The sequence below is a fragment of the Oncorhynchus gorbuscha genome, unplaced genomic scaffold (genome assembly GCF_021184085.1).
Source record: "Oncorhynchus gorbuscha isolate QuinsamMale2020 ecotype Even-year unplaced genomic scaffold, OgorEven_v1.0 Un_scaffold_3101, whole genome shotgun sequence".
NCBI classification, from domain to species: Eukaryota; Metazoa; Chordata; class Actinopteri; order Salmoniformes; family Salmonidae; genus Oncorhynchus; species Oncorhynchus gorbuscha.
The window spans coordinates 2,473-19,436 of NW_025747441.1; the positions used below are offsets into that span (position 1 = coordinate 2,473).

Below are 16,964 nucleotides of genomic sequence, written 5' to 3' on the forward strand. Positions count from 1 at the left end.
AGGACTCAGGTGGGACTCAGGTGGGACTCAGGTGGGACTCAGGTGGGACCCAAAATGACTCATCCTCTTACTGAAAGGTGGCTGATCGAGGAGGGGAGGACTCTTCCGTTCACCTAGTAATTAGGACATTTCCTCAACCACTTACTCATCGGTTTCCGGGTCACAGAGGAGAGAGGATGGAGGAGAGATGGTGTAGGAGAGAGGACGGAGTAGAGAGGGTGTAGGAGAGAGGACGGAGGAGAGAGGGTGTAGGAGAGAGGACGGAGGAGAGAGGGTGTAGGAGAGAGGACGGAGGAGAGAGGACAGAGTAAAGAGGGTGTAGGAGAGAGGACGGAGAAGAGAGGGTGTAGGAGAGAGGACGGAGGAGAGAGGGTGTAAAAGAGAGGATGGAGGAGAGAGAACGGAGGAGAGAGGGTGTAAGAGAGAGGGTGTAGGAGAGAGGGTGTAGGAGAGAGGGTGTAGGAGAGAGGGTGTAGGAGAGAGGACGGAGGAGAGAGGACGGAGGAGAGAGGGTGTAGGAGAGACGTGAGGAGAGAGGGTGTAGGAGAGAGGGTGTAGGAGAGAGGGTGTAGAGAGGAGGGTGTAGGAGAGAGGGTGTAGGAGAGAGGACGGAGGAGAGAGGGTGTAGGAGAGAGGACGGAGGAGAGAGGGTGTAGGAGAGAGGGTGTAGGAGAGAGGGGTGTAGGAGAGAGGGTGTAGGAGGGAGGGTGTGGAGAGAGGGTGTAGGAGAGAGGTGTAGGAGAGAGGGTGTAGGAGAGAGGGTGTAGGAGAGAGGACGGAGGAGAGAGGGTGTAGGAGAGAGGGTGTAGGAGAGAGGGTGTAGGAGAGAGGGTGTAGGAGAGAGGGTGTAGGAGAGAGGGTGTAGGAGAGAGGGTGTAGGAGAGAGGACGAGGAGAGAGGACGGAGGAGAGAGGGTGTAGGAGGGGGTGTAGGAGAGAGGGAGGAGAGAGGACGGAGGAGAGAGGGTGTAGGAGAGAGGGTGTAGGAGAGAGGGTGTAGGAGAGAGGGTGTAGGAGAGTGGGTGTAGGAGAGAGGGTGTAGGAGAGAGGCGGAGGAGAGAGGGTGTGGAGAGAGGGTGTAGGAGAGAGGGTGTAGGAGAGAGGGTGTAGGAGAGAGGGTGTAGGAGAGAGGGTGTTTCGAGGGGTGTAGGAGAGAGGACGTGGAGAGAGGGTGTAGGAGAGAGGGTGTAGGAGAGAGGGTGTAGGAGAGGGGTGTAGGAGAGAGGACGGAGGAGAGAGGGTGTGTAGGAGAGAGGACGGAGGAGAGAGGGTGTAGGAGAGAGGGTGTAGGAGAGAGGGTGTAGGAGAGAGGACGGAGGAGAGAGGGTGTAGGAGAGAGGGTGTAGGAGAGAGGGTGTAGGAGAGAGGACGGAGGAGAGAGGGTGTAGGAGAGAGGACGGAGGAGAGAGGGTGTAGGAGAGAGGGTGTAGGAGAGAGGACGGAGGAGAGAGGGTGTAGGAGAGAGGACGGAGGAGAGAGGGTGTAGGAGAGAGGGTGTAGGAGAGAGGGTGGAGGAGAGAGGGTGTAGGAGAGAGGGTGTAGGAGAGAGGGTGGAGGAGAGAGGGTGTAGGAGAGAGGGTGTAGGAGAGAGGACGGAGGGAGCTCCACCCCGCCGCCACACCCAAGTTTGAGCTCAGCGGTCAGGCAGAAGAGGAATGGAGCATGTTGTTTTGTTTTTTAACCCCTTTTTTCTCCCCAATTTCGTGGTTTCCAATTGGTAGTAGTTACTATCTTGTCTCATCGCTGCAACTCCCGTACGGGCTCGGGAGAGGCGAAGGTTGAAAGCCATGCGTCCTCCGAAACACAACCAACCAAGTCGCACTGCTTCTTGAAACAAAGCACATCCAAACCGGAAACCAGCCACACCAATGTGTCAGAGGAAACACTGTACACCTGGCGACCTGGTCTGCATGCACTGCGCCCGGCCCGCTCAGGAGTCGCTAGTGCGCGATGAGACAAGGGTATCCCTACCGACCAAACCCTCCCTAACCCGGACAACACTAGGCCAATTGTGCGCTGCCCCTTGGGCCTCCCGGTCGCAGCCGGCTGAGACAGAGCCTGGACTCGAACCCAGAATCTCTGGTGGCACAGCTAGCACTGCGATGCAGTGCTTTAGACCACTCCGCCACCCGGGAGAGGGAATGGAGCATGTTGATCATAGAAGTACCTGAGCTGAGATGACCCCTCTACACCGAGATCGGCCCCCTCTACACCGAGATCGGGCCCCTCTACACCGAGATCGGGCCCCTCTACACCGAGATCGGGCCCCTCTACACCGAGATCGGGCCCCTCTACTCCGAGATCGGGCCCCTCTACACCGAGATCGGGCCCCTCTACACCGAGACGCCCCTGAGATGGCCCATCTACACTGAGATGGGCCCCTCTACACTGAGATCTCCTGATCATTTAATTTGACATTTATAAGTTTATTTGACAATCAGGACGATGCACATTTATTAACATTTCTGTAAATGTGTCAGATTTAACCAGCCAACGAATTATCATCCGCTTATTAGCAATTAGCAGCTAGCTAATTGTCATCTCTCCTCATTGGACCAGTCGGCCAGTGGGCCTCTATGCCTATAGCCTACCTGATGTTGATGAAAGAGCCAGTGGAGAGTGGGATCCTCTCAGCCAGGAGCCCCAGCAGACGCACCCCGTCGTACAGACTGAGGGGGCTGCGGAGAAATACACATGCATTCATACACACGGACACACTCATACACACGGACACACTCATACACACAGAGCACTGAAGAGAAAAGCAAAAGCACAAACACACACACATATACAGTACAACTGCAAGCAAAATCCCAAACACAGATACACACACACCTGCAAACACACACACACACAAACTCTTACATACACACGCTTACATACACACGCCATGTACAGTCAAAGACTCTGAGACAGACACGTAGACAGACAGACAGATATACGCTCCTACACCAACATCCTGTGTTTATGAACATTAGGCTTAGAAGACCTTTGGTTGGTGACGATGTAGCCGTATTCCTCCTTCACATGTGTGGTCCCTCCTGGTGGTTCTTTCTTCCCCTGCGTCTTTGTCTCCACCGGGGCCCCTGGCTCCTTTACACTGGCTCCCTCTGTGGCAGGAGGGGCCCCCATGGTGGGAGGGTGATCTGGGGAGGCCTGGGGCCCAGGGGGCGGGGCAGGAAGGGAGGTGGGGGCACCTAGCACAGGAGATTTGTCCACCTTGTGTGTCATGGCCCCCTCAGTAATCTGATGAGGAATAGGAGGAGGTACCAAACACCTTAACATCCATTATAGTAGGATTTAATAAATACATGTTTCATTTGAATATTACTCCAGGATACGTAAAATAGACCACAGATTTCCTCAGATTGGGGAAGTTCTGCCTCCTACTGTTTGGTAGATGCAACAGCAACAACCAGAAAGCCTAATTATTGCCATTCTACATTTACTGTAAATGCTATTAACATTGTATAAAAAACAATAAAACATTTCATATTGTTAAATAAACAACACTTATAAACCAAGAGCAATAATGTAATTTCTAGAGTTTTACTGTTTTATCTCAACGTACCTTCTTACGTGGGGCAGCACTGTTCCGGTATTTGTCTGAAAAGCAAAGAACACAGATTCTCATTATCTGACACACAGATAATAATTGTTTCAGTATCTGTAATTGTCACAGTATAATCCCACCACAAAATGTCACATTTTTCAGTCTCATTATTGGGTCATGCCATTTTGTATAAAGATACTGCAGGTATTCCTGCGTCGTGGTTCACAACTTGATTTCCTCTATTATATCACGGTATCTCATTTAATGAATGATACTAGTGGCACATACAGTAGTCTTGCCTTTTGAGGCCACAGCTTGGAAGTGTCTTTCTGTGTGGTGAAAAGACTGTGATTTCAGACAGCATTTCAGTAAGGTGTTTGCTGTAAAGTGCTGGCCTCCTTCCGGTCAAAAGTTTTAGAACACCTACTCATTCAGGTTTTTCTTTATTTTTACTATTTTCTACATTGTAGAATAATACTGAAGACGTCAAAACTATGAAATAATACATATGGAATCATCTAGTAACCAAAAAAAGTGTTAAACAAATCTAAATATATTTTACATTTGAGATTCTTCAAAGTAGCCACCCTTTGCCTTGATGGCAGCTTTGCACACTCTTAGCATTCTCTCAACCAGCTTCATGAGGTAATCACCTGGAATGCATTTAAATTAACAGGTGGGCCTTCTTAAAAGTTAATTTGTGGAATTTCTTTCCTTCTAAATGCATTTGAGCCAATCAGTTGTGTTGTGACAAGGTGTGGGAGGGGGGGGGGAGTGGGGTTACAGAAGATTATCTATATAGATATTTGGTAAAAGACCAAGAGAAACAACAGTCCATCATTACTTTGACATGTCAGTCAATATGGAACATTTCAAGAACTTTCAAAGTTTCTTCAAGTGCGCTATGATGCGCTATGATGAACACGGTTCTCACGAGGACCGCCACAGGAAAGGAAGACCCAGAGTTACCTGTGCTGCAGAGGATAAGTTCATTAGAGTTACCAGCCTCAGAAATTGCAGCCCAAATAAATTCTTCACAGAGTTCAAGTAACAAACACATCTCAACATCAACTGTTCAGAGGAGACTGCGTGAATAAGCCCTTCATGGTCGAATTTCTGCAAAGAAACCACTACTAAAGGACACCAATAAGAAGAGACTTGCTTGGGCCAAGAAACACGAGCAATGGACATTAAACAGGTGGAAATATGTCCTTTGGTCTGGAGTCCAAATTGGAGATTTTTTGGTTCCAACAGCCGTGTCTTTGTGAGACGTGGTGTGGGTGAACGGATGATGTCTGCATGTGTATTTCCCACCGTGAAGCATGGAGGAGGAGGTGTGATGGTGTGGGGGGGGCTTTGCTGGTGACACTGTCTGTGATTTATTTAAGAGTTCAAGGCACACTTAACCAGCATGGCTACCACAGCATTCTGCAGGGATACACCATTTTATGCGTTGCACAACCTGCCCTCCATGACACCTATAGCACCCGATGTCACAGGAAGGCCAAAAAGATCATCAAGGACAACAACCACCCGAGCCACTGCCTGTTCACCCCGCTACCATCCAGAAGGCGAGGTCAGTACAGGTGCATCAAAGCTGGGACCGAGAGACTGAAAAACAGCTTCTATCTCAAGGCCATCAGACTGCTAAACAGCCACCACTAACTCAGAGAGGCTGATGTCTACATTGAGACCCAATCACTGGCCACTTTAATAAATGGATCACTAGTCACTTTAAACAATGCCACTTTAAGTAATGTCACTTTAATAATGTTTACATATCTTACATTACTCATCTCATATGTATATACTGTATTTTATACCATCTATTGCACCTTGCCTATGCCGCTTGGCCATCGCTCAACCATATGTTTAAATGTACATATTCTCATTCACCCCTTTAGATTTGTGTGTATTGGGTAGTTGTTGGGGAATTGTTAGATTTCTTGTTAGATATTACTGCACTGTCAGAACTAGAAGCACAAGCATTTCGCTACACTCGCATTAACATCTGCTAACCATGTGTATGTGACTATCATTTGTTTTTCAACAGGACAATGACCCGACACACTTTGCATCAGATGACCTGGCCTCCACAATCCCCGACCTCAACCAAATTGAGATGGTTTGGGATGAGTCGGACCTCAGAGTGAAGGAAAAGTAGCCAACAAGTGTTCAATATATGTGGGAACTCCTTCAAGACTGTTGCTCTGGAAAGGATTCCAAATGTAAATGTAAATGAAGACTGTTGAAAAGGATTCCAGGTGAAGCTGGTTGAAGAGTGTACAAATCTGTCATCAAGGCAAAGGGTGGCTATTTGAAGAATATCAAATATAAAATATATTTTGTTTTGTTTAACACTTTTTTTGGTTACTACATGATTCCATATGTGTTATTTCATAGTTTTGATGTCTTCACTATTATTCTACAATGTAGAAAATAGTAAAAATAAAGAAAAACCCTTGAATGTGTAGGTGTTCGAAAACCTTTGACCCATAGCGTAGGTGCTTTGACAGGGTTCAGCTGCATGCCTGCGCTCTGACAGACCTGCTGTATCGGTGCCCAAGTCAGTAGCACTCTCCATCTGCAGCTGTTTCAGTGCTGCAGGCAGGTTGGCCAGCTGTGAAGGGGTTAAGTCCTTCATATCGATGCCATAGTGGTCCAGGAGCAGAGCCACTTTCTGCAGGGAGTCATCTGAACAAACAGACAGGGTCATACAGAGTTAGAGGTGAGAGGTCAACAGGCAGGTGATGAAAAAAGTACAGGCAGGCCAGACATTAGGCATTCCGTGTCTCAGCCACAGCAGGCAAGAACATTTAAAAAAAAATCCTATAGACAGGGGAGCCGTATGGGGGGGTGGGGGGGTTAGGACGATTCTAATGGCCTGTGACTGACAGGGGCCCTAAAAAAATATTACAAAATTAGGTAAAAAGCATTCTATATTAAATGATTAACCTATCATCATTAATCTAATATTTTATTTACAATGTCCTAATAAACTAACGGTTTATTTTTATTTTCTTGTTTTTGGCAAAAAGTAAACATCCAGAGAGCCTCTGTATTGCCCAACCCCCCCTCTATTTTCATGAAATGGTTTGATCCTGCCCCCAGGACCTTTAGACAGGTTAAAATTCATAAGACACTACAGAGGGTAGTGTGAACGGCCCATTACATCACTGGGGCCAAGCTTCCTGCCATCTAGGACCTCTATACCAGGCGGTGTCAGAGGAAGGCCCTAAAAATGGTCAAAGACTCCAGCCACCCTAGTCATAGACTGTTCTCACTGCTACCGTACGGCAAGCGGTACCGGAGCACCAAGTCTAGGACCAAGAGGCTTCTAAACAGCTTCTACCTCCAAGCCATAAGACTCTGAACATCTAGTCTAATGGCTACCCAGAATATTCGCATAAAATAATACAATTTGATTTGGAACAGGTACTTGCTAGCAGTGAATTGTGAGTGACTAGTGTCGGTGGAGCATCATGTCTCAGTTTCCTAAAGAAAAATCTGGCTTCCAAAAACGAAAAGAAGGACAGGAGAGAGAAAAGGGCGACAGTATGTCACCCGATGTTTAACAAGGAAGGTGGGTGTCGTCCGTGACTGGTGGAAATGGACCTGGTAGCTTCGTCCGTAGTGAAATAAGCTACTTTTGCTCCCCAACATTAGTTACTTAATATTATCTTCACAGAAATATCTGAGTGTTTACATTTCGCTCCTTTTTAGCCGACATTTAATCAATGCAGGCAAACTTTTAGCAAACTGTTCATACTAAATCAGTTGTCCCTGCCCCTGCCTAGTGCCAGGCCCAACAGATACAGGTTCAGGCTCAGCAGCCCTGTCTCCCCATCCCCATACCCCTGAACCAGCCCTGTCTCCCCATCCCCATACCCCTGAACCAGCCCTGTCTCCCCATCCCCATACCCCTGAACCAGCCCTGTCTCCCCATCCCCATACCCCTGAACCAGCCCTGTCTCCCCATCCCCCTACCCCTGAACCAGCCCTGTCTCCCCATCCCCATAACCCTGAACCAGCCCTGTCTCCCCATCCCCATACCCCTGAACCAGCCCTGTCTCCCCATCCCCATACCCCTGAACCAGCCCTGTCTCCCCATCCCATACCCCTGAACCAGCCCTGTCTCCCATCCCCATACCCCTGAACCAGCCCTGTCTCCCATCCCCATACCCCTGAACCAGCCCTGTCTTCCCATCCCCATCCCCCTGAACAAGCCCTGTCTCCCCATCCCCATACCCCTGAACCAGCCCTGTCTCCCCATCCCCATACCCCTGAACCAGCCCTGTCTTCCCATCCCCATCCCCCTGAACCAGCCCTGTCTCCCCATCCCCATCCCCTGAACCAGCCCTGTCTCCCATCCCCCCCCTGAACCAGCCCTGTCTCCCATCCCCATACCCCTGAACCAGCCCTGTCTTCCCATCCCCATCCCCTGAACCAAGCCCTGTCTCCCCATCCCCAGCCCTGAACCAGCCCTGTCTCCATACCCCTGAACCAGCCCTGTCTCCCCATCCCCATACCCCTGAACCAGCCCTGTCTCCCCATCCCCTGAACCAGCCCTGTCTCCCCATCCCCATACCCTGAACCAGCCCTGTCTCCCCATCCCCATCCCCTGAACCAGCCCTGTCTCCCCATCCCCATACCCCTGAACCAGCCCTGTCTCCCCATCCCCATACCCCTGAACCAGCCCTGTCTCCCCATCCCCATACCCCTGAACCAGCCCTGTCTCCCCATCCCCATACCCCTGAACCAGCCCTGTCTCCCATCCCCATACCCCTGAACCAGCCCTGTCTCCCATCCCCATACCCCTGAACCAGCCCTGTCTCCCCATCCCCATGAAACAGCCCTGTCTCCCCCCCATACCCCTGAACCAGCCCTGTCTCCCCCCCCTGATCCCCCATACCCCTGAACCAGCCCTGTCTCCCCATCCCCTGAACCAACCCTGTGTCCCCATCCCCATACCCCTGAACCAGCCCTGTCTCCCCATCCCCATATCCCTGAACCAGCCCTGTCTCCCCATCCCCATCCCCCTGAACCAGCCCTGTCTCCCCATCCCCATACCCCTGAACCAGCCCTGTCTCCCCATCCCCATCCCCTAAACCAGCCCTGTCTCCCCATCCCCATCCCCCTAAACCAGCCCTGTCTCCCCATCCCCATACCCCTGAACCAGCCCTGTCTCCCCATACCCCTGAACCAGCCCTGTCTCCCCATCCCCATACCCCTGAACCAACCCTGTCTCCCCGTCCCCATCCCCTGAACCAGCCCTGTCTCCCCATACCCCTGAACCAGCCCTGTCTCTCCATCCCCTGATCCAGCCCTGTCTCCCCGTCCCCATCCCCCTGAACCAGCCCTGTCTCCCATCCCCATCCCCTGAACCAGCCCTGTTTCCCCCCCATCCCCCTGAACCAGCCCTGTCTCCCAATCCCCATACCCCTGAACCAGCCCTGTCTCCCCATCCCCATACCCCTGAACCAGCCCTGTCTCCCCATCCCCATCCCCCTGAACAAGCCCTGTCTCCCCATCCCCATCCCCCTGAACCAGCCCTGTCTCCCCATCCCCATACCCCTGAACCAGTCCTGTCTCCCCATCCCCTGAACCAGCCCTGTCTCCCCATCCCCATACCCCTGAACCAGCCCTGTCTCCCCATTCCCATCCCCTGAACCAGCCCTGTCTCCCCATCCCAATACCCCTGAACCAGCCCTCTCCCATACCCCTGAACCAGCCCTGTCTCCCCATCCCCATACCCCTGAACCAGCCCTGTCTCCCCATCCCCATACCCCTGAACCAGCCCTGTCTCCCATCCCCATACCCAGCCCTCCCCATCCCCATACCCCTGAATCCAGCCCTGTCTCCCCATCCCCATACCCCTGAACCAGCCCTGTCTCCCCATCCCCATACCCCTGAACCAGCCCTGTCTCCCATCCCCATACCCCTGAACCAGCCCTGTCTCCCCATCCCCAACCAGCCCTGTCTCCCCATGAACCAGCCCTGTCTCCCCGTCCCCATCCCCCTGAACCAACCCTGTGTCCCCATCCCCATACCCCTGAACCAGCCCTGTCTCCCCATCCCCATACCCCTGAACCAGCCCTGTCTCCCCATCCCCATCCCCCTGACCCAGCCCTGTCTCCCCATCCCCATCCCCTGAACCAGCCCTGTTTCCCTGTCCCCATCCCCTGAACCAGCCCTGTCTCCCAATCCCCATACCCCTGAACCAGCCCTGTCTCCCCATCCCCATACCCCTGAACCAGCCCTGTCTCCCCATCCCCATCCCCTGAACAAGCCCTGTCTCCCCATCCCCATCCCCCTGAACCAGCCCTGTCTCCCCATCCCCATACCCCTGAACCAGTCCTGTCTCCCCATCCGCCTGAACCAGCCCTGTCTCCCCATCCCCATACCCCTGAACCAGCCCTGTCTCCCCATCCCCATACCCCTGAACCAGCCCTGTCTCCCCATCCCCATCCCCTGAACCAGCCCTGTCTCCCCATCCCCATCCCCTGAACCAGCCCTGTCTCCCCATCCCCATACCCCTGAACCAGTCCTGTCTCCCCATCCCCTGAACCAGCCCTACTCCCCATCCCCATCCCCTAAACCAGCCCTGTCTCCCCATCCCCATCCCCTAAACCAGCCCTGTCTCCCCATCCCCACCCCTGAACCAGCCCTGTCTCCCCATCCCCACCCCTGAACCAGCCCTGTCTCCCCATCCCCATACCCCTGAACCAGCCCTGTCTCCCCGTCCCCATCCCCTGAACCAGCCCTGTCTCCCCATCCCCTGAACCAGCCCTGTCTCCCATACCCCTGAACCAGCCCTGTCTCCCCATCCCCATCCCCTGAACCAGCCCTGTCTCCCCGTCCCCATCCCCTGAACCAGCCCTGTTTCCCTGTCCCCATCCCCTGAACCAGCCCTGTCTCCCAATCCCCATACCCCTGAACCAGCCCTGTCTCCCCATCCCCATCCCCCTGAACCAGCCCTGTCTCCCCATCCCCATCCCCTGAACCAGCCCTGTCTCCCCATCCCCATACCCTGAACCAGTCCTGTCTCCCCATCCGCCTGAACCAGCCCTGTCTCCCCATCCCCATACCCCTGAACCAGCCCTGTCTCCCCATCCCCATACCCCTGAACCAGCCCTGTCTCCCCATCCCCATCCCCTGAACCAGCCCTGTCTCCCCATCCCCATCCCCTGAACCAGCCCTGTCTCCCCATCCCCATACCCCTGAACCAGTCCTGTCTCCCCATCCCCCTGAACCAGCCCTGTCTCCCCATCCCCATACCCCTGAACCAGCCCTGTCTCCCCGTTCCCATCCCCTGAACCAGCCCTGTCTCCCCATCCCCATCCCCTGAACCAGCCCTGTCTCCCCATCCCCCTGAACCAGCCCTGTCTCCCCATCCCCATACCCCTGAACCAGCCCTGTCTCCCCATCCCCATACCCCTGAACCAGCCCTGTCTCCCCGTCCCCATCCCCTGAACCAGCCCTGTCTCCCCATACCCCTCAACCAGCCCTGTCTCTCCATACCCCTGAACCAGCCCTGTCTCCCCATCCCCATACCCCTGAACCAGCCCTGTCTCCCCATCCCCATACCCCTGAACCAGCCCTGTCTCCCATCCCCATACCCCTGAACCAGCCCTGTCTCCCATCCCCATACCCCTGAATCAGCCCTGTCTCCCCATCCCCATACCCCTGAACCAGCCCTGTCTCCCCATCCCCATACCCCTGAACCAGCCCTGTCTCCCATCCCCATACCCCTGAACCAGCCCTGTCTCCCCATCCCCTGAACCAGCCCCGTCCCCCATACCCCTGAACCAGCCCTGTCTCCCCGTCCCCATCCCCCTGAACCAACCCTGTGTCCCCATCCCCATACCCCTGAACCAGCCCTGTCTCCCCATCCCCATATCCCTGAACCAGCCCTGTCTCCCCATCCCCATCCCCCTGACCCAGCCCTGTCTCCCCGTCCCCATCCCCTGAACCAGCCCTGTTTCCCTGTCCCCATCCCCTGAACCAGCCCTGTCTCCCAATCCCCATACCCCTGAACCAGCCCTGTCTCCCCATCCCCATACCCCTGAACCAGCCCTGTCTCCCCATTCCCATCCCCTGAACAAGCCCTGTCTCCCCATCCCCATCCCCTGAACCAGCCCTGTCTCCCCATCCCCATACCCCTGAACCAGTCCTGTCTCCCCATCCGCCTGAACCAGCCCTGTCTCCCCATCCCCATACCCCTGAACCAGCCCTGTCTCCCCATCCCCATACCCCTGAACCAGCCCTGTCTCCCCATCCCCATCCCCTGAACAAGCCCTGTCTCCCCATCCCCATCCCCTGAACCAGCCCTGTCTCCCCATCCCCATACCCCTGAACCAGTCCTGTCTCCCCATCCCCTGAACCAGCCCTACTCCCCATCCCCATCCCCCTAAACCAGCCCTGTCTCCCCATCCCCATCCCCCTAAACCAGCCCTGTCTCCCCATCCCCATACCCCTGAACCAGCCCTGTCTCCCCATACCCCTGAACCAGCCCTGTCTCCCCATCCCCATACCCCTGAACCAGCCCTGTCTCCCCGTCCCCATCCCCTGAACCAGCCCTGTCTCCCCATACCCCTGAACCAGCCCTGTCTCTCCATACCCCTGAACCAGCCCTGTCTCCCCGTCCCCATCCCCTGAACCAGCCCTGTCTCCCCGTCCCCATCCCCCTGAACCAGCCCTGTTTCCCTGTCCCCATCCCCTGAACCAGCCCTGTCTCCCAATCCCCATACCCCTGAACCAGCCCTGTCTCCCCATCCCCATACCCCTGAACCAGCCCTGTCTCCCCATCCCCATCCCCTGAACAAGCCCTGTCTCCCCATCCCCATCCCCCTGAACCAGCCCTGTCTCCCCATCCCCATACCCCTGAACCAGTCCTGTCTCCCCATCCGCCTGAACCAGCCCTGTCTCCCCATCCCCATACCCCTGAACCAGCCCTGTCTCCCCATCCCCATACCCCTGAACCAGCCCTGTCTCCCCATCCCCATCCCCCTGAACAAGCCCTGTCTCCCCATCCCCATCCCCTGAACCAGCCCTGTCTCCCCATCCCCATACCCCTGAACCAGTCCTGTCTCCCCATCCCCTGAACCAGCCCTGTCTCCCCATCCCCATACCCCTGAACCAGCCCTGTCTCCCCGTTCCCATCCCCTGAACCAGCCCTGTCTCCCCATCCCCATCCCTCTGAACCAGCCCTGTCTCCCCATCCCCCTGAACCAGCCCTGTCTCCCCATCCCCATACCCCTGAACCAGCCCTGTCTCCCCATCCCCATACCCCTGAACCAGCCCTGTCTCCCCGTCCCCATCCCCTGAACCAGCCCTGTCTCCCCATACCCCTCAACCAGCCCTGTCTCTCCATACCCCTGAACCAGCCCTGTCTCCCCGTCCCCATCCCCTGAACCAGCCCTGTCTCCCCATCCCCATCCCCCTGAACCAGCCCTGTTTCCCTGTCCCCATCCCCTGAACCAGCCCTGTCTCCCAATCCCCATACCCCTGAACCAGCCCTGTCTCCCCATCCCCATACCCCTGAACCAGCCCTGTCTCCCCATCCCCATCCCCCTGAACCAGCCCTGTCTCCCCATCCCCATCCCCCTGAACCAGCCCTGTCTCCCCATCCCCATACCCCTGAACCAGCCCTGTCTCCCCATCCCCATCCCCTGAACCAGCCCTGTCTCCCCGTCCCCATCCCCCTGAACCAGCCCTGTTTCTGTCCCCATCCCCTGAACCAGCCCTGTCTCCCAATCCCCATACCCCTGAACCAGCCCTGTCTCCCCATCCCCATACCCCTGAACCAGCCCTGTCTCCCCATCCCCATCCCCTGAACAAGCCCTGTCTCCCCATCCCCATCCCCCTGAACCAGCCCTGTCTCCCCATCCCCATACCCCTGAACCAGTCCTGTCTCCCCATCCGCCTGAACCAGCCCTGTCTCCCCATCCCCATACCCCTGAACCAGCCCTGTCTCCCCATCCCCATACCCCTGAACCAGCCCTGTCTCCCCATCCCCATCCCCTGAACAAGCCCTGTCTCCCCATCCCCATCCCCTGAACCAGCCCTGTCTCCCCATCCCCATACCCCTGAACCAGTCCTGTCTCCCCATCCCCTGAACCAGCCCTGTCTCCCCATCCCCATACCCCTGAACCAGCCCTGTCTCCCCGTTCCCATCCCCTGAACCAGCCCTGTCTCCCCATCCCCATCCCCTGAACCAGCCCTGTCTCCCCATCCCCCTGAACCAGCCCTGTCTCCCCATCCCCATACCCCTGAACCAGCCCTGTCTCCCCATCCCCATACCCCTGAACCAGCCCTGTCTCCCCGTCCCCATCCCCCTGAACCAGCCCTGTCTCCCCATACCCCTCAACCAGCCCTGTCTCCCATACCCCTGAACCAGCCCTGTCTCCCCGTCCCCATCCCCTGAACCAGCCCTGTCTCCCCGTCCCCATCCCCTGAACCAGCCCTGTTTCCCTGTCCCCATCCCCTGAACCAGCCCCCCCATCCCCATACCCTGAACCAGCCCTGTCTCCCCATCCCCATACCCCTGAACCAGCCCTGTCTCCCCATCCCCATCCCCCTGAACAAGCCCTGTCTCCCCATCCCCATCCCCTGAACCAGCCCTGTCTCCCCATCCCCATACCCCTGAACCAGTCCTGTCTCCCCATCCCCCTGAACCAGCCCTGTCTCCCCATCCCCATACCCCTGAACCAGCCCTGTCTCCCCATCCCCATCCCCTGAACCAGCCCTGTCTCCCCATCCCCATCCCTCTGAACCAGCCCTGTCTCCCCATCCCCTGAACCAGCCCTGTCTCCCCATCCCCATACCCCTGAACCAGCCCTGTCTCCCCATCCCCATACCCCTGAACCAGCCCTGTCTCCCCATCCCCATCCCCCTGAACCAGCCCTGTCTCCCCATACCCCTCAACCAGCCCTGTCTCTCCATACCCCTGAACCAGCCCTGTCTCCCCATCCCCATACCCCTGAACCAGCCCTGTCTCCCCATCCCCATACCCCTGAACCAGCCCTGTCTCCCATCCCCATACCCCTGAACCAGCCCTGTCTCCCATCCCCATCCCCTGAATCAGCCCTGTCTCCCCATCCCCATACCCCTGAACCAGCCCTGTCTCCCCATCCCCATACCCCTGAAACAGCCCTGTCTCCCATCCCCATACCCCTGAACCAGCCCTGTCTCCCCATCCCCTGAACCAGCCCTGTCTCCCCATACCCCTGAACCAGCCCTGTCTCCCCGTCCCCATCCCCCTGAACCAACCCTGTGTCCCCATCCCCATACCCCTGAACCAGCCCTGTCTCCCCATCCCCATACCCCTGAACCAGCCCTGTCTCCCCATCCCCATCCCCTGACCCAGCCCTGTCTCCCCGTCCCCATCCCCTGAACCAGCCCTGTTTCCCTGTCCCCATCCCCTGAACCAGCCCTGTCTCCCAATCCCCATACCCCTGAACCAGCCCTGTCTCCCCATCCCCATACCCCTGAACCAGCCCTGTCTCCCCATCCCCATCCCCCTGACAAGCCCTGTCTCCCCATCCCCATCCCCTGAACCAGCCCTGTCTCCCCATCCCCATACCCCTGAACCAGTCCTGTCTCCCCATCCGCCTGAACCAGCCCTGTCTCCCCATCCCCATACCCCTGAACCAGCCCTGTCTCCCCATCCCCATACCCCTGAACCAGCCCTGTCTCCCCATCCCCATCCCCCTGAACAAGCCCTGTCTCCCCATCCCCATCCCCCTGAACCAGCCCTGTCTCCCCATCCCCATACCCCTGAACCAGTCCTGTCTCCCCATCCCCCTGAACCAGCCCTGTCTCCCCATCCCCATCCCCTGAACCAGCCCTGTCTCCCCATCCCCATCCCCTAAACCAGCCCTGTCTCCCCATCCCCATACCCCTGAACCAGCCCTGTCTCCCCATCCCCTGAACCAGCCCTGTCTCCCCATCCCCATACCCCTGAACCAGCCCTGTCTCCCCGTCCCCATCCCCTGAACCAGCCCTGTCTCCCCATACCCCTGAACCAGCCCTGTCCCCATACCCCTGAACCAGCCCTGTCTCCCCGTCCCCATCCCCCTGAACCAGCCCTGTCTCCCCGTCCCCATCCCCCTGAACCAGCCCTGTTTCCCTGTCCCCATCCCCTGAACCAGCCCTGTCTCCCAATCCCCATACCCCTGAACCAGCCCTGTCTCCCCATCCCCATCCCCTGAACCAGCCCTGTCTCCCCATCCCCATCCCCCTGAACCAGCCCTGTCTCCCCATCCCCATACCCCTGAACCAGTCCTGTCTCCCCATCCCCAGCCCTGTCTCCCCATCCCCATACTGAACCAGCCCTGTCTCCCCATCCCCATACCCCTGAACCAGCCCTGTCTCCCCATCCCCATCCCCCTGAACAAGCCCTGTCTCCCCATCCCCATCCCCTGAACCAGCCCTGTCTCCCCATCCCCATACCCCTGAACCAGTCCTGTCTCCCCATCCCCCTGAACCAGCCCTGTCTCCCCATCCCCATACCCCTGAACCAGCCCTGTCTCCCCGTTCCCATCCCCTGAACCAGCCCTGTCTCCCCATCCCCATCCCTCTGAACCAGCCCTGTCTCCCCATCCCCTGAACCAGCCCTGTCTCCCCATCCCCATACCCCTGAACCAGCCCTGTCTCCCCATCCCCATACCCCTGAACCAGCCCTGTCTCCCCGTCCCCATCCCCCTGAACCAGCCCTGTCTCCCCATGTCTCCCATACCCCTGAACCAGCCCTGTCTCCCCGTCCCCATCCCCTGAACCAGCCCTGTCTCCCCGTCCCCATCCCCTGAACCAGCCCTGTTTCCCTGTCCCCATCCCCTGAACCAGCCCTGTCTCCCAATCCCCATACCCCTGAACCAGCCCTGTCTCCCCATCCCCATACCCCTGAACCAGCCCTGTCTCCCCATCCCCATCCCCCTGAACAAGCCCTGTCTCCCCATCCCCATCCCCCTGAACCAGCCCTGTCTCCCCATCCCCATACCCCTGAACCAGTCCTGTCTCCCCATCCGCCTGAACCAGCCCTGTCTCCCCATCCCCATACCCCTGAACCAGCCCTGTCTCCCCATCCCCATACCCCTGAACCAGCCCTGTCTCCCCATCCCCATCCCCTGAACAAGCCCTGTCTCCCCATCCCCATCCCCTGAACCAGCCCTGTCTCCCCATCCCCATACCCCTGAACCAGCCCTGTCTCCCCATCCCCAACCAGCCCTGTCTCCCCATCCCCATACCCCTGAACCAGCCCTGTCTCCCCATTCCCATCCCCCTGAACCAGCCCTGTCTCCCCATCCCCATCCCTCTGAACCAGCCCTGTCCCCCATCCCCTGAACCAGCCCTCTCCCCATCCCCACCCCTGAACCAGCCCTGTCTCCCCATCCCCATACCCCTGAACCAGC

General features: G+C 57.0%; 1 protein-coding gene across 2 annotated transcripts in view; it reads right to left on the reverse strand.

Moving 5' to 3' along the window:
- Positions 1 to 2,525: 2,525 nt before the first annotated feature.
- LOC124027322 (receptor-type tyrosine-protein phosphatase-like N) overlaps positions 2,526 to 16,964 on the reverse strand; it is a 38,896-nt gene continuing 24,457 nt past the window's right edge. For both annotated transcript variants that reach the window (XM_046339783.1, XM_046339782.1), the window contains 4 exons: positions 6,100 to 6,246; positions 3,571 to 3,605; positions 2,989 to 3,245; positions 2,526 to 2,677 (listed from right to left, as the gene is read on the reverse strand). In XM_046339783.1, coding sequence (XP_046195739.1) covers positions 2,587 to 2,677; positions 2,989 to 3,245; positions 3,571 to 3,605; positions 6,100 to 6,246 — 530 coding nt within the window. In that variant the 3' untranslated portion in view covers positions 2,526 to 2,586. The remainder of the gene's footprint in view (positions 2,678 to 2,988; positions 3,246 to 3,570; positions 3,606 to 6,099; positions 6,247 to 16,964) is intronic.